Below are 18,266 nucleotides of genomic sequence, written 5' to 3'. Positions count from 1 at the left end.
GGATTCGGGTTTGACATCTATTTTCTTTTAAAGAAGCATGCTTTGGGAACTGTAATTAGCTCTCAATATTTTTAGAAGCCTCTTCTCAAGTGTGTACTCTCTGTCCCTCATATGAATAAGTCTTGGAACAAACTAGACATAAGGAGACAATTCATTTTCCAAACTGTTCACAGCTTGCAAGACGTCAACTTAAGACTCTTGGAAATCAGCCTTTCCAGAAAGGCCTCACGATAGATTCTTTTCCTTGGCACTTTCTACTCCTCCCTACAGATTGCCTTTCCAAAGATGGTTGCTAGCTGTTGCCGCTTCCTTTGCTACTTCTGTCGAATCAGCCGGCAAAATCAGAAGGCCATGTTCGAGCACCTGAGTTACCTGCTGGAGAATAGCAGTGTTGGCCTAGGTAGGTCGCGTTCTAATTCTGCATTTGGCTCAGAGGTTACTCTCCCCCTGCTGACCACTTGGGCGGTAAAGGGAAAGTCACATGCATGCTATGGTATTTTAAAATGTAAGAGGGAACCCTGCCTGATCTAAAAACAGGTGAGATAATAATACCCTCTCTTTGCTCTCCAACCCAAGTAGAGAAGTTGCTACCAGCCAGCTCTGGCGACAGATTTGTGTTGGCATGGTCACACAGTTTTGCCTCCTCTCTCTGGGGACCAGTGGCTCACAGTTTGTGAAATGCTGCCTGAGACTGGATAGAGTCTGGAGACACAGCTCCTCCCAGCATATTCAGCTGACCAGGGAGCCGTGCTAATGAGACCAAGGTCATGGGTCCAATCCCTTCTCGACGGGCTGGCTGCAGGCTGCATGTCTGCCTCATCGGCCAACCAGCCAGTGCTTTCATAGCTGCCAAGCAAACTGGCCAAGAGCAACCATGGATAGTGTAAATCCATCACCACAACTAGAAAATCAATGCACGCATATGCCTTACTCACGGTTTTGGATGTAAACCGGATGTATTTGTAGAAGATTCAAATGCACACATTATGTGCACATGAATCTGCAGCCTCGGGTTTCCTGTTTCTCAGGTGCAAGCTTAGGCTACCAACCTTTTTGTAAGATTCCTACCTGGAGTTTTTCTCACTTCTAGCCTAAGAACCCAATAATGGAAAAATGAAAGACAGCATTGGTGACCTGATGTAACCATATGCGCTAATGCTGTTTGAAGCTAATTTTAAACTCTAAGTGGTAACCCCAGAAACAGCCAACTTAGGTAAGCTTAGCTGGTCAAGTGACATCTGAGACTTGTGAATGAAATGCAGGCCCAAGAACTTTCGTGTTAGAAAAGCACTTTAAAATACATAGTCCCAGCTGATCCTGTGAACTGATTTTCTAACTTAAGCCATATTCACAATCAGTAATGAGTGTGGGGACCAAGGATCTCAATCAGAGCGTTTCTTAAATTGGATGGGTAGCCCCCGCCCCCTCAGAAAACCTGCGATGTGACCCAAGTTTTGTGTTTGCTGCCCTCTCCTGACCATTGTTGGGCACTGCAACCTCAGCTCAGCACTGAGTGGCCTTTTTCTCCCTTCCCTCCTCCTTCTTCAGCCTCCCCTTCGATGAGAGGATCCACCCCACTGGATGTGGCTGCTTCCTCTGTGATGGACAACAACGAGTTAGCTCTGGGCTTGGAGGAGCCAGACCTCGAGAAGGTAACTGGCCCTGGGGAGACACTGTGCCTGTAGCACAGCCAGGCCAAGGAGAAGCTGACCAGAGGCTGGGTCTCCATCAGAGCCTCTTTAGCTTAGGACCAGAGCATCTTCTGTGGGCTCACCAGCTCCACTGGCCTGGACATGTGGACAGGTGTTCTTTGTGTGTGACAGCCCAGACTCTCTGGTTTACATGGAACCCTATCAGAGACCTGTGGTTCCTGATAAAGTTCTGGGGCACCGAATTTTAGGTTTATGCACTAAAAGGAAAGAGCCATGACAGAAGACTGTAAACTCAGTGTAAATGTAAAGAATACCTCCATGTGTCCTCTCTGTGGACAGTGAGACAGAACTGAGCTACCGTACATCGGAGCTGTGAGCTGCACTCCTGCTGGTGGTGGTGACCGAAGGGGCGTGCCTTGCCTACCTCTTTGCCCATCTTTTTGTTAGTTCCCAGGCTAGGGGTCATATCAGAGCTATGCTGCCGGCCTACGCCGCAGCCACAACAACACAGGATCCAAGCCATGTCTGCAACCTCCACCACAGCTCACGACAATGCCGGATCCTTATCCCACTGAGCAAGGCCAGGGATCAAACCCATATCCTCATAGATCCTAGTCAGATTCATTTCTGCTGTGCCACAACAGGAACTCCTTGGGACTGTTGCCTTGACGGGATGGCTGATGAGATTGGCTGGCAGTGTGCTTTCTGAGTGTGGAGAAGAGCAATCTAATGGGAGTTGGGGAGGGTGAGGAAAAGGTCACCCACTGTGTGGTGGGTTTGGGGGTGCATCAGAGAGGTCACATGACCTTGACAAGGGGATCAGGAAAGGTGCTCAGCAAAGACATGACCCGGAAGGTAGGCAGAGCTACTCAGGCACATTGTGGGGAAGCCTGTGCCAGGTGTGTTTGAAGTTCAGGGAGGAGAGTGGTGTGCTTGAAATTCCGGAAGTTGGATGTGACCAGGGCCCTGAGTGTTTGCAGGGAGTGGCAAGCAGTGAGGACGAGTGGAAAGGAATGGTTCTTACGCTACTGCTACTGTTAATAACACAAGTCCACACTCCTATGGAAGCACTGTGCCTGGCCCCACTTGAAATGAACTCACATGACCCTCAGGACAAGCCTTTTTATTGTTGCCCCTGTTAAAGGATAGGAAACTGAGACCCAGAGAGAGTAGGTGACACCTCAGTGTCCAGAGTGTGTAAGTGTCAGGCCAGGCCTCAGAGGAATTGGGCTCCGAGGCCGTGCTCTCACCTATTAGATTATGGGAGCTCATTGTAGAGCCAAGAGCCATGGAAACCCCTGGAGGCTTTAAGCGGAGGAACAGCACAACACAATCTGTATGTTGGAAAACATGTCCTGGTTTCATTAAGAACTGGTTGGAAAAGAAACAAGACAACATCCCCCCATACACACAGGGACTTAGGTGCCCAGCAGCATATTGCATGATTGCCATTCCATGAATGCCCAGTATTCCTGGACTCTGCCGCTGGTGGGTCAGTCAAACTCACTATTCATACACTTCAACAGCAATAAGCATCACAGTGTTTGTTCAGGTGTTGTGATGCTAACCAGCACCTGCATTTAAAAGTAGTTAATGGTTCTCTTACAACAAGGCAGGGCCACCGGGGCTCCGTGCTCACCACCCCACCCTCAGCCCCAGATCAGCTGTGCACGTGACACGGCTGGACCAGGACCTTGAGCTCCCTCCACAGATGCAAGATTTGTTAAGTGGAGGCTTGGGAGGCTGGGAGAGGGATGATGGCGGGTTGCTGCTGCCTTTGCAAGTGGCTCAGCACAGTGCACAGAATTTATTCAGACCAGTGTCAGGAAGCAACCTGAGTGTGGTGCCTGGAGGGAGAAGAGGCAGGACCAGTGAAGGCTGCTATTCCGCCTTTCTGTCCATCACAACAGAAGTCACGCCTGAGACTGAACAACAATATGCATGCACGTGCATGCACATACGCACACACACACATGCACACACATGAGAGACACAAGCACTTATTTTTGTGGCCAGTGAAATGTCCTATGTCCTGCACCCATAACCTTGAAAACTGCCTAATTCCTGCCTATCAATGTTTTTCCTGGCAATTTTTTTTTTTTTTTTGGTCTTTTTGCCATTTCTAGGGCTGCTCCCGCGGCATACAGAGGTTCCCAGGCTAGGGGTCCAATCGGAGCTGCAGACGCCGGCCTATGCCAGAGCCACAGCAACGTGGAATCCAAGCCACGTCTGTGACCTACACCACAGTTCACAGCAACGCCGGATCCTTAACCCACTGAGCAAGGCCAGGGACCAAACCTGCAACCTCATAGTTCCTAGTCGGATTCGTTAACCACTGCACCACAACGAGAACTCCTCCCTGGCATTTTTAAAACCGAATGAAATCTAAGCTCCACGCAGAATAATATATACTGGTTTAAGAAGGAAAAAAATGTGAAAATAGTTTCTTACCAAGTTTTGATTTAGATCCATCATTCTCACAAAATGACAGAGTATTTGCCATCAGCAAATACAGGATTCATTTGACAAATGTTTATTGAGAGCCTACTATGTGCCATACCCTGGGGATTAAAATGTGAATATGCCATTTGTGACTTAGAGAATTTGCAGCAGAATGCATTCCCCTCTCCTCCCCGCCTACATAAAACATCAAAGCCTAAATTAGAATGACAGCTATATTTCAAGTAAGGGTCTGTTTGCCCAGTTTTTGGCCTGACACCTTCTGAAAAGTAGACAGATTCTAAAATACACTACCAGATCACAGAGTTGAGCCCCTCTAATAAGTCTTTGGCAACCTGGACGCAAAGAGAACACTGCCAATCCTAGTCCTTAACTGACTGTGACTTCTTCATTAGCCAGCCTACGTTGAATATCTCGGCTCCTGATTTGGGACAGCTGTCATTGAGCCAGCACTTAAGTAGGGACCCCAGATGGGTCAAGGGCCCACTCAGGCAACCCAAGACTGTACATTTTGGTCTTGAAATATACCATGACCAAATGAACACAGCCAGCCTGTATCCTCCCCAGAGACACCCTGGGTATGCCTGATTTTTTGTAAATGGAAATTCCGAGTCCAGGGATTGCCAACAGTATGGCAGTGCCAGATCCTTTAATCCTCTGCACCAGGCTGCACATCGAACCCTGCCTTTGCAGCAACCCAAGCCGCTAAAGTCTAATTCTTAACCCTCTACGCCACAGCAGGAACTCCTGGGCCTTCTTTTAAATGGCAGCTCCTTCTTGCAAGAACTGAGAAATCCAAGAAATTATAGCACGTGGTGTGTTCCTGCATAGCTGTGATCATCAGACTTGTCAATGGCTTAGAGACAAAAATGAACAGGCACTTAATTGTGTATTGTTCTTGGCAGGTGGTGACCTACTTGGCAGGCTGTGGCCTGCAGAGCTGCCCCATGCTTCTGGCCAAAGGGTATCCTGATGTCGGCTGGAACCCCATCGAAGGGGAGCGCTACCTGTCCTTCCTGAGGTTTGCCGTCTTCGTGAACAGTGAGTCTCAAGTTTCAATGCCTTTCAGACTGAGGGTGGCATAATCACGGGCATATACTAGGAACAGGATCCTTTGTACTGCTTTCTCTGCATCAGTATGATGCGGATTCCACAGGTAGGTGGCAACTGGGAGTAAAATCTCAGGGAAAATCAGGCTAGACAAGGATCCAGAGTCCAGTGGGCAGAGTGCTGAGCTTTAGTGCCAGAGTCTACAAGGAATTCAATGCATGGGCTCAGGCTTGGGCTTGTCACCTCTCTGTACCTCTTCTCCTAAAAGAGGGGGCTCATTAATATCTTCATCTCACATATTTCATGGAATTAAATGTGAATGTGCCTTCAAATATTTAGACTATCAGATGGATGGGCGGATGGATGGATGGATGGGTGGATAGGTAGATGGATAGATGGATGGAAGGAAGATGGATGGAGGAATGGATGGAAGGAAAGGTGGATGGAGGAAAGGATGGATGAATGAATGAATAAAAATCAAGAATAACTGAATAGCTGTTAAAGGTAACTAAACTCTGGGTCGGGGGGGAATTGCTATAAAAATTCTAAGTAACATTCCTCTCAATACAAGCCACCTCTCACTTATAGTGAATTCCAAGTTGACAAAAATGCAGATTGTCAGTAGTTTCATGTGCTGAATATCATGTAAAATAAGTAGACTACCTTCTTAAAACTGTGCCTTGTCTCCCAAGATTCCGTTATAATACCAATTCACTTGTATGTACTTTCTAGTTATGATCCTTCTCCCTTCTCCCAGTTTGGAGTTCCAGGCCAACAAATCCAACTGGGCTCCTAAAATGATCACAAAAAGGGGTTGCAGCCAATAAGCAGTCATGCCAATCGTATGAGAATTCACCTCAAAATATGTTGACCTGACACAATCATTATATTCCCAGATGCTCTTCTCATCTCCCTTCCCCCACCTGTCCACCCAGCTTATTTTCCTACATCATAATGTATTCTATTCTTAATATTTGAATGGCTTCCATTGACTCGGTTTTTCCCCTTTACAGCCTGAGCCACAGACCCTGAGGTGTCTGTCTGTTGTTCCCCTGGGACTCTTCCAGCCCAGCTTTTAGGAATTTGGATCTTTTGCCCCTCCCTGTGTGTTCCTCCCTGTCTCTGTTCATCATCAGCCCTGCTAAACTCCATCCTCGACCTTCAGGAGTCCATTCTCCTTCTAGTCCAGATGACTGGATGTCCACAATTAAGGCAGAGTTACTGTGATAGTAAAGGGAAATTTATTGCAAAGTAGATTTTAAGGATTCATGAAGGTCACCAAATCATGTAAACATTGTATGACACAAACCAGATCCAGGCAAGACCCAGTTATTCATCTTGGCCACCTTCACAGTCAAGATCAAGAGTTTTATGAGTCAGTTAATGGGACTGTCTACATGGGTTATGAAGGTAGAAGAACCATAGACTAGGCTTTTACCTGGATGGCCAAATTCCAGTGGTTGCTTCTGCTTATTAAGTATGACTGTATTCAACCAATCTCTAAACTAAAATGTTAGGTCCACCCTCTTTGCTTCCATGTTGTTTTATGCCTTTTAAATATATTCTCTACATACAGTTTTTTTAATTTATCAAAACATAGTTGATTTATGATGTGTTAATTTCTACTGTACAAAGTGACTCAATTATACATACATATATATACATATATATATACCCTTTTTCACATTCTCTTCTGTGATGATTAATCGCAAGATATTGAATATAGTTCCCTGTGCTATACAGTAGGACCTTGTTGTTTATCCATCCTATATGTAATAGTTTGCCTCTGCTAATCCCAAACTCCCAATCCTTCACTCCCCTAACCTCCCTTCTTCCTTGGCAACCACAAATCTGTTTCTCTATCCTGAACAGATTTCATAATGCAATTTCATAATGCAATAAGCTCTAGCAAATTTGCCTCTCAGTAGGAAGGTAGTGCACTTTTATTTAAAGTTTATTGCATCTCTATCACATAAAGGCCACACACGTGGTTTTAGCAAAGGATGTTGGCTTCTGCTCTCAAAGAATCTACAGTCTAGTAAGGGGACCAGATGTGGACAGAGGTCAGTATAATAAGGAGTAGAGTAAGGCATGGATGGAGAGCTGGAGGGTTGCACGAGGGGAAACTCATATCCTTTTGAAATCAGAAAGGGCCTCCTGGGGGAGTTATGTTAGAGATGAGTTTCAGAGGGCCAAAGCTCCAGATGCAGGGGTGCAGGAAACGTGGTCCAGTTGGGGAGCAGCATGAGCTGTGGCCTGAGGACTAAAGCACATGTGCTCAGGAAACACAGTGACCTGCTAGACTGGAGGATAGATATAAGGATGACAGTGGTAAAAGGTGAAATTTACAAGGTAGGTAGACAGCTGCAAGGGAGAGAATCCAACTACCAAGCTGAAGAGCTTAGTCTTGATTCAGTGAGCAGAGAACCAGGAACCTATTAGAAGAGAGATTGCTGGCAACCACCAGAAGCTTTTGTACCCAGGTTAGGATGAACTTTGGAATTAACAGTGGTGGTGATAAGAATGGAGTGGAATGGAATGGAATGGAGGAGATCCATTTGCAAGAAATTACAGAGACAGAATCTATAGGATGCCCTAGTGGTGATGATTACGGTGGCCAAGCCTGGGTGTGTTGAGAGAAAAGGAAGAGAAGTCACATTGAAGCTTAAGAGATTTAATGGGAGGGAGAAAAGAAATAGGATGGTCAGAAGGAGAAAATGGTTTACGAGGAAGGGTCACGAGTTTGTGTGGTTCAGATAATGTATGAACCCCAAAGGGAGATGCCTCTCATGGGGGCCATAGAATAGAGGTCAATCAGGCAACAAATTGGGACTGAGTGGACTTGTAGGTCACCTGCAGTTGAAAGGGTGGGAGGAGACTGTCCCTGGGCAGAGCATGAGAGAGAGAGATGGTGAGTATGAGAAAAGAAAACATTAGAATCCTGTTGAGCACCCAGAGGAGAAAGACTGTCTCAGCCACAGCAGTATGAGGTGGAAGAGTTTGGGCTGGAGGATGGAGTGTCTTAGGTTCAGAAATGGCTCTGTCACTCACTTTGTGAATTTAGGCAAGTTCCTAAAACTTGCCTAGCCTCAGGTATATTTGCATATAAAACAGAGATAATAATTGCATGTACCTCACAGAGTTGTTGTGAGGCTTACATGATATAATCCATGGAAAACACTGTGCCAGAAACATAGCGAGCCTACAGTTGTGTTAGTTGTCATTGCTGTTCATGCTCCTTACAAGAGTATTCGGGCATTTGAAGTGGGAAGACTCTCATAAACAGATTCCTTGGAGTCTCAAATTTCTTTGTCCTTGTGTTTTTACTTCAAAGTCTTCATAGCCAAAAAGTGATGAAGTAGGATTTCCTGGATACTTTTGTGCTCAGTTGTGAAAGATGAGGTTGTTATGGGTGATCATGGATGGTAATGGGGCTGGTGATGGTGGGTGATGGTGGGGTTGTGGGAGGGTGGGTGGTGGTCACAGGTCATGGTGGGTAGTGGTAGGTGGTGATGATGGGTGAATGATAATGAGGGGGTAGTAATAGTTGGTAGTGATTGGTGACAATAGTGATGGTGGGATATGATGCTTGAGTGGATTTGAGGGCAGATCAGAGTGAGTGATGGTTAGTGGTGGTAGGTGTGGTGATAATGGTTTGTGGGTAGTGATAAGTGATGGGAGGGAGAGGTGGTCGTAATGGGTGGTGATGGTGATGATGGGTAGATAGTCATAGTGAATTGTAGGGGTGACAGTGGTAGGTGGTGGTAAGTGATGATGGTGGTGGTGCTAATAACAGTCCACACTCAGCATTTTCATGTACCAGCCACTGTCCAAAGCATTTTATATGTGCTAGCTTATTTATATTATACAACAATCTAATGACTTAGCTAAGTTTCTCTTCATCATTTTATGGATAAAGACCCCAGTGCTTAGAGAGATCAAGTACCTTTCCCAGAATCACACAGCTAATAGACTTTCACTAGGATTTGAACCAGAGCAGTTTGGTTCCAAAAGCCAAACTTTACTCAGACATTATTCAGTATTTTCTTGGTAACACTTGTCTCCCTAATGAACAAGAAGCAATAGCATTTTCTTCTATGAGCTTGTCAAAAATTGTGGAAGTATTTAATTTGTTTGATGCTTATATTTTTTCAAAATTTTAAGTCAAATCAAAAGCTCTTGCCTTGTCAAAATAATAGAATTAGAAAATTCTGTTATTTTCTAGCATCTCTTAATGTTGGCATTAAATCTTCTTAAACAAGATTTGTCTTTAAAAGAGCTTCTTAGAGCATATAATTTTCTCCACTATATGTATATTTATTTATTTACATGTATATATATATTTTTTTACTTTGCTTTTTAGGGCCGTACCCGCAGCATATGGAGGTTCCCAGGCTAAGGGTCAAATTGGAGCTTCAGCTGCTGGCTGCAGCCACAGCCACAACCACAGCAACGCAGTATCTGAGCCACATCTACGACCTATACTACAGCTCACGGCAATGCCGGATCCTTAGCCCACTAAGCAAGACCCTGGATCGAACTCTCAACCTCATGGTTCCTAGTCGGATTCATTTCCGCTACACCACAATAGGAACTCCTCTCCACTATATTTTATTAGCTTGCTGGGGAGCCTTGGGTTGTATTTAACTCTAGAAAGTCCTGAAGTTGAGAACTTTCTCTTAACCCAGCAGTTGCAAACTTTATAGCCACTCTAGACAAAGATGTGTCTGGGTGTCTGACTAATCTCCTTGTAATGTAGATACTAAGAAGAAAAAAGATACCTGGAGTTCCTGTTGTGGCTCAGTGGTAACAAACCTGACTAGTATCCATGAGGTGGGGGGTTCAACCCCTGGCCTCCCTCAGTGGGTTAAGGATCCAGGGTTGCTGTGAGACATGGCTCAGATCTGGCATTGCTGTGGCTGTGGCTTAGGCCAGCAGCTGCAGGTCCAATTTGACCCTGAGCCTGGGAACTTCCGTATGCCGTGTGTGCAGTCCTAAAAAATCAAAAGACAAAAAAGAAAGAAAGAAAGAAAGAGATTCCTTACCAACCATCAGGAAGAAAGGGAAAGGATCCTGGGCTTCCTAGAGTCTTTGGAGTATTTTAGCGATATCTTTCTCAGGCTACAAACTTAGTTGTGAGGAGCACAGTGTGTCCAAGCTTTGCTGAGTCAGCTTCTCTGGGAAGATTTATCATCAGGGGCTATAACTTGGGCATCCACCCTGTGACATGTTAAGTGTACATGAGGGGCTCTGAAAAGTGACAAGAGATATGCTCTAGAAGTTCTGCCCTGAGGTCACTTATACATCAAAGCAGCAAACAGAATAAACCCAAGCAGAATTATCAGAAATATACATAGACACTCAAAACAACTACACCCCCCTACATGGTAACAATTTAGACATGCCAAAAACGATGGTGTTTATGGGGATCTGGTAAAGGGGATGTAGGATGCCTGAGGAAGAAGGCAGATGCTGAAGAACATCCTAAAGAAAGCAATGGATATAGTTGAAGCATATATGGGGAGAGCATCATGGGGCAGAGGGTGGGTATTGAGCTGGGAGACACAAATCTTTTAGGATATGTCACTGGTATCTCAGTAACACTGAGGAAATCAGTGTTTAGGATCCAGAGTAAAACACAGTGTTTTGGCATTGAAGGGCATAGTAAGTATAGATGCTTAAAGGAGTAAGCTGGTTTGTGTATTCATGTTTTCAGAGCCAAAAAATGTAATAACCATTCCTCAGTGTGATTGATACCAATGACTGGGGATGATTAGGATTCAAATGTCTAAGATGTTGTTCTTGTTCTCAAATTTAGAATCCTAGGACTTGGACAGCCTTAGTTCTGGTAAAAAGGCTGGTAATTGGTCTGGTAATGCAGTGGTGCATAGTCACCCTCAGCTTTCCGTCTGATCATTTCAGTGTTCTTCGTGATGCTAACAAGATGCTTGCATGTCTGTAGTTAGATAATTCAGACATAGGACCCTGGTCTCATTAAATACACAGTCTGGTGAGAAAAATATGAACAGATGCAAACAGCTCATGAATTACACTTGTGTGAAACGATTGAAGAAAGAGGATAGGGTGTTTGGGAGGACTAGATCCTCTGGGGCTTCCAAGTTGAAGCCAGTCCTGAAGGATGGAGTTTCCTAGGTCAGAGTTTTATGTCAAGGGAATGGGATGGAAGAGCGCATTCCAGGGAAAGGGACGTAAAACAAGGATTGTGGTTAGAATACAGAGAGTAGGGAGTTTGGGGTTATTAGATGCAAACTGTTATCTTAAGAATGGATAGGAAATGAAGTCCTGCTGTATAGTACAGGCAGCTATGTCCAATCACTTGTGATGGAACATGATGAAAGATAATATGAGAAAGAGAGTGGGTATAGATATATAACTGGGTCACTTTGCTGTATAGCGTAAATTGATGGAACAATGTAAATCAACTATAATAAAAACTTTTTTTAAAAAAAAGAACACAAAGAGTGAGGAAAGCAATGGGCTGAAGGTAAAGTCATTGCATCCCTCCCGATTGTCCCTGGGTGAGAATGACTGCTTCAGAGTAAAATGGGGAGAATCAGCCCATTTCCATCCAAATTCACAGGAACATTGAAGAGAAGGCAGTAATGCCAAGGCAGTATTGAGAGCTTTTGAAGAAAGGCCCTGTGAACATTCACACTGTTTTTAAGGTGATTATTCATTTGGAACTCAAGCAAAAAACATGGTTGTAAGCCCTTGAGCAAAACAAACTCAGCTCAGATCTCTCTCTCCCTTGAAAAATGCCCTCAAGGTCAGTGTCGAGCCTCCCCACAGTGGATTTGGTTAGCAGCTCAGCTTACTGAGCTATGGTAATTAGGACGAGCATGTTCCCTCTCTTTTAATCATGCCATCCTCTCTACCTTGTGAAGCCTTGAGAAATTCTTTTCCTCAGTCCCCTCTCCAATTAGCATCAGTGGTCACACTTCAGTTCCTTCCTGTGCCCTCTGCATTCCCCCTAGACAACCACAATTCAGTAATCAAGCAATGGCTTCCTGGGTCCATTGTAGCAGCCAACCTAATTAGCTTGGATCTGAAGAGCTGAGATTCAGATAAAATAAGGCTCATGTGGCAAATGAATTTCAATAGCAATCTCAATAGAGAACTCAGGGTCTAACTTTTTGAATCCTTTTGGACATGGTGGACCACGTTCCATCAAATGCCGTGATGCTGGCCACTTGGGGGAGAGCCAGGTTAAATTCAGCATGCTGCCAAAGGCGAGGGCTAACCCATAAGTGTCTCCATCCTGAGAACTGAAAGAAAGTACAATTTTTAACTGAGCTCGACTAACAGGGTTGGAGTTTTTTCCTCTGTTTTTGACACTTAAAATTTCAGAGTTTTTACAGAGAAAGACAAATATTGTATAATGTCAATATATGGAATTGTATTGACATATTTGGAATCTAAAAATTACAACAAATTAGTGAATATAATAAAAAAGAAGCAGACTCATAGATGAGTATAAACCATAGTTACCAGTGAGGTGAGAGAAAGGGGGGGTGCAATATAGGAGTAGGGGATTAAGAGGTACAAACTATTAAGTATAAAATAAGGTGCAGGGATATATTGTACAACAGAGAATATAGCCAATATTCCATACTAGCTATAAATGAAGGAAAACTTTTAAAAATTGTGAATCACTATATTATATTACATATTGTACACCAAGTATACTTCAATTAAAAAATCAATGAGAAAAAAATCAAATTTCAGAGTTTTAGCTTCATTATTCTTGTAATGGAAAATGATAGCTGGGAGTGTGGATATACGTGCTGCCTAATAAGATTTGGGGGCCAACAACGTTGGAAAGTAGTCAACCGTGAGTTATATCTGTAACTAAGAATATTTGCCTTCAAATATATTGACTCTCCTGGAGCTGTTTCTTGACGTTTCCCTGAGCATCACCGCTTAATCGGAGCTGTTTTGTAAACTGTGCAATGTCACTGAACCTCTCCTTGAGTTTCTTTCCCTCACAGACCCTTTCCACTGGACCATGATTGTGATTATTTTACCCTTTTAGCTTCTCCTGAGAATTTTGTTCACATGAATTCTGGTCCAATTAAAAGCAAATTCCTTTTTGAAGTCCTATTAGATGAAACTTGAAGAAAAGCTTCTTTATAAAAAATATAGTTTCTTCTGGAAGGATTGAGCCATACAACTGTGAATGCATGTTGATGAGCTGTTTTTTGTTTGTTTGGTTGGTTGGTTTTTGTTTTTGTTTTTTTGGTCTTTTTGCCTTTTCTAGGGCCACTCCTGTGGCATATGGAGGTTCCCAGGCTAGGGGTCCAATCAGAGCTGTAGCCGCCAGCCTGCACCAGAGCCACAGCAATGCCAGATCTGAGCCGCATCTGTGATCTACACCACAGCTCACAGCAACACAGGATCCTCAACCCACTGAGCAAGACCAGGGATCAAACCCGAAACCTCATGGTTCCTAGTCGGACTCATCAACCACTGCGCCACGACGGGAACTCCAGATGAACTATTTAAATTTCAGTTTAGTGAAAATTTTTCTGAACCTGTGTATACAGCCGTAAAACTTACAATGGTCTATACTTACAATCTTGAATTTTTCCTGTGGTGTAGAAGGTCAAGTGATTTTTAAAAAAGGATGTCAGCAGGCCAAGCTCTAGACCAGGACTGCAGGTAGACTCTCCAGGGCTATGAGACACAGCAGTGTATTCACAGGTGAGTTTGGGTGAGCCCAAGTTAATTTCAAGTGTTGGGACAGCAAGCTCAGCCCTTCTGATCCTGTGGATATGATGGGAGAAATCTGTCCATATGGGTTAGACTAATAGTTTCACTCTAAAACTAGAAGAGGCACAAGCACTGCAGCAGGACATGAGACCCAGTGAAGGTGTGCAGTGTGCAAACTCACACAGGTATTTGCTAAATAGCTGGAAGGGAAGTCAGGTTTTCTGGATTCCTATTCTAATGCTCTAAGTTGATTCATAAAATTTTTCATTAAACACAATTTAAATCCTTACAATAGTTTTAAAATGTATTTTTAAATTCTTCCATGCTCTTGCCTCCAAAAGATGGAACCTAATTCTCCCTTTGAGTATGAGTTGGACTCAGTGAATCAATTCTAAAGAATAGGGTATGGCAGAAGTAACGGTATGTGATAAGATTGTGAAAGGTATCACAGCTTCTGCCTTACCCTCTCTCTGGGATCCTTTGCACTGGGGGGAGCCAGCTGGCGGGTATTGAGAACACTCAAGCAGCCCTATGGAGAGATCACATGATGAGGAGCTGAGGCCTCCTTCCAACAGCCATATGAGTGAACTTGGAAACTGATGCTCCATCTTCGGCCAAGCCTTCAGAAGACTGCAGCCTGGCTGACATTTTTACTGTAACCCCATGGGAGAGCCCAAGCCAGGACCACTTACTTAATCATCCCAAATTCCTGACCTACAGAAACTGTAAGATAATACACAACTGTCTTAGCTTGCTAAGATCGGAGGTAATTTTTTACACAAGAATAAATAAATACAACAGTGTAGCAAGATGCAACCTCTGTGATAGAACCCAAACCTCCAATATCTAATGCTTTTATAAAAAAGTTTTTCTTCAGGCTTCATCCAATACCAAGTGTCAAAAAGTCTTGTCTTTGAAGCTTAGCCCAGGGATAAATTCTCAAACACAAAGTAAGATTTCGTCTGAGACCCTGAGACAGAAAGTGTGTTTTATGAAATTGTTTGAACAAGCTGTAAAACTACTTTGAATTATAAATACTGGGTTCTGAGAAGCATTGGCTCTCCCTTTTTACATGTGCCGCTCCACTCCTTAGTCACTTCTTTGGGAAGTGACGTCCTGTCTTAGTTGTCTACAGCTTTTACAAAGAGAAATACCAGCAAAATGCAGTGTTCCAACCTTTAGCTTCTCACAGAGCTATTCTAAGAATAACCAAGATAACTTCAAGTAGATTTTTACCTAGATAAACAATTTCAGGAAAGCCCTGAGGTCCATCCCCACAGACCTGGTTGTCTTGGGGTGTGTATTACCCCCTGAGACAGGGAGCATGTCGCCTCTCCAGGTGTTAATGGAGACACACCAGCTTGAGTTACCTTGTTTCCTCCCTTGAGGAGGAAAGGAAATGCTTTGTCAGTACCCCTCAGGGAGTTGATAAAGATGTAAAGTTCTTTTATTCTCTAAGCCCCTTGTGAATTCATCAGGAGTCTGGCAGACTCAGTAGTGTCTTTCTTGTCCTTTGAGGACCTAAATATAGTGAAATAATGGGAACAGCACAAAATCCTGAACAAAGTTCCTGTAGTGCCTCAGCAGAAACGAATCTGACTATGAACCATGAGGTTGCAGGTTCAATCCCTGGCCTCGCTCAGTGGATAAAGGATCCGGCATTACAGACAGCTGTGGTGTAGGTCAAAGATGCGACTCAGATCCCGAGTTGCTCTGGCTGTGGTGTAGGCTGGTGGCTACAGCTCTGACTTGATTCCTAGCCTGGGAACTTCCGTATGCCTGGGGTTGTGGCCCTAAAAATCAAAACAAAACAAAACAAAAATCCTGAACTGAGAAGTAAGACTGTTCTATATTGGTTGATCATAATACTTCAAATAAATAGATTCTGACCTAATTTATCAGAGTTCACCTTTCTCTCTATCAGTATTGCCTCCTCATCTTAAATGTGTGGGACAAGCTCGATCAAATACTGTTCCCCCAGCCTCGTCAATTAGAAATCAGTTGTCCTCTCAGAAGAGAAGGTAATCATGCCTCTTTCCTTTAGGTGAAAGTGTGGAAGAAAATGCTAGTGTCGTGGTCAAGCTGCTCATCAGACGCCCCGAGTGCTTTGGCCCGGCCCTGCGGGGCGAAGGAGGAAACGGTCTGTTGGCGGCCATGCAAGGCGCCATTAAGATCTCTGAGAACCCAGCCCTTGACCTCCCCTCTCAGGGATACAAGAGAGACGTGTAAGTGCATGGAATTGCCTTCTGGCCCCATGTGGTTGGTGAGCTCCCACATATTGTCGGTATACACCAATGATAAAGTGAGTGTCAGTAATTTCCTTTGGGAGAGAAAGCACGGGCTCTTTACAGCTGTGGCTCAAACATTTTATTTTATTTTATTTTATTTATTTATTTTTATTTTTTAAAGAATAAATGTTTATTGTTGTATCTGTAGCCTGCGTTAACAAACCATCCCCAAACTTAAAGAACAGCTATTTACGATTTTTTTTTTCTTGTCTTTTGTCCTTTTAGGGCCACACCTGTGGCATATGGAGGTTCCCAGGCTAGGGGTCTAACCGGAGCTGTAGCTGGCCTGCACCAGAGCCACAGCAATACCATATCCGAGCCGCATCTGCGACCCACATACACCGCAGCTCACGGCAACGCCAGATCTTTAACCCACTGAGCTAGGCCAGGGACCAAACCCGCAACCTTATGGTTCCTAGTTGGATTCGCTTCCGTTGCACCACGGCGGGAACTCCATCAAACATTTTAGATCACTTGGTCAAGCGTGTGGTTATCATGACTCTTCCAATAAGCCTAGTGATCAGTACCATCTCTACCCTCTTCCATTTCTCTTGCTCCACTCAAGCCCACTGGTGAATCAATAAGGTGGCAAGTTCTTTTAGCCCCCACGCTACCTCCCTACAACATCATCACCAGAGGAAGCTGTACAGTCTAAGAGGCCAGGACCGACAGGATTCTGGTCACTGTCTTAAGTCCAGCCCCTGTCCATCAGGCGTCTCATCTCATACCTCATTTTTAAAAAATTTTTTTAAATTATAGTTGATTTACAATGTTCTGTCAATTTCTGCTGTACAGCAAAGTGATCTAGTCATTCACATATATGTATGTGTATATATATACACACACATATTTTCTTTTTCTCACACATCTCACTTAAAAAGAGGGAGTACCCTCCACTTCCTCTTCTAAAAGTGTTTTGATTTGATTCCTTAGGTACAAAGAAAGCTGCAGAATGTGAAAAAAAATCATAGCACTAATAATCTTGATATTTAACAGTTTAAAGGTATAGGTAGTACATTATCAGATTGCCTTGTGACCGTCCTTTCTTTATGTCTTTGACCGTTTCCCTCTCAGCCCAGCCTCTAGCTTAGACCCCAGAATCTAGAGAAAGGATATAACTCAGCAGAGGTAACGCTCCAGCCAGTGGCTTTTTTTTTTTTTTTTTTTTGGCATTAGTTCTAGTAGGTGATCCAGTAGAGTTAGCTAGAGCCCAAAACATAAGCCACCCCAGGCTCCTCATGTATGAGAAAAACTGAGGCCCAGAGCCATATCTCTTGTTAGCACCAGAGCCAGAACAGTATTCCTCCATACTGTCCAATATGCTGTCCAGGTCTCTTCAGGAAGGAAAAGGGAAGGGATGGTTGGTGGGAACTCTGGGGGGTGATAGGGCTACTCCATGAGTCTGTGTGGTCTGCCTCATCCCCTCAAGTTAGTACTTGTGCCTCAAAGTTCATGGGACTCCAGGAATATCAGGGACAAATATCTGAGTCCTTTGAGCTTGGTGAGGGATGGAAGGGGTCCAGTGGAAAGGATGCGTGATGCCCAGGGCAAGCAGAGCGAGTCTTGCCATGTGGTGTCTAATGACGTAGCGCCACCTGCCAGGCTTCCTTACACCTCCTTGTGTTGGTTCTCTCTCAGCAGCACGGAGGACAATGAAAATGAAGAGGAGATTGTGCACATGGGCAATGCAATTATGTCATTCTATTCAGCCCTGATAGACCTGCTGGGCCGCTGTGCCCCTGAAATGCATGTAAGTGATAAGAGTTCCCAGCAAGCAATTTTGAGGGGCTTGAACCCAGAACACCGTAGATTGCCTGAATGTCATTTCTCCTTCTGTCTCTGGCATTCGTTAACATGCCTTTCCCTCTGGTCCTTTTAGCTAGTGTCAAAAGTAGTTTCCATCTCTGGTACCTAATTCTTCAGCTTTTTCTAAGGAAAGACTGCTGGGAAAATCCCTGTGTTGTGTGATTTCTCTGTAATACTAGCAGGACACATCTGCAACATATTGTTTCATAATCCCCACCAAATTATATGCCTCAGCATGGTCAACATGTGACCAAATTGATTCTTGACTCTATCAGGATAC

General features: G+C 44.1%; 1 protein-coding gene across 1 annotated transcript in view; it reads left to right on the top strand.

The window, feature by feature from the left end:
• The window catches only part of RYR3 (ryanodine receptor 3), a 568,547-nt gene that overhangs the window by 405,067 nt on the left and 145,214 nt on the right, over positions 1-18,266 (top strand). Inside the window, 5 exon segments of the mRNA XM_021099907.1 lie at positions 271-400; positions 1,549-1,652; positions 5,018-5,153; positions 15,937-16,117; positions 17,819-17,930. Of these exon segments, the coding sequence (XP_020955566.1) occupies positions 271-400; positions 1,549-1,652; positions 5,018-5,153; positions 15,937-16,117; positions 17,819-17,930 (663 nt within the window).

The sequence above is a fragment of the Sus scrofa genome, chromosome 7, assembly GCF_000003025.6.
Source record: "Sus scrofa isolate TJ Tabasco breed Duroc chromosome 7, Sscrofa11.1, whole genome shotgun sequence".
Classification (NCBI taxonomy): domain Eukaryota; kingdom Metazoa; phylum Chordata; class Mammalia; order Artiodactyla; family Suidae; genus Sus; species Sus scrofa.
This window is presented reverse-complemented; position numbering and strand designations above follow the sequence as displayed.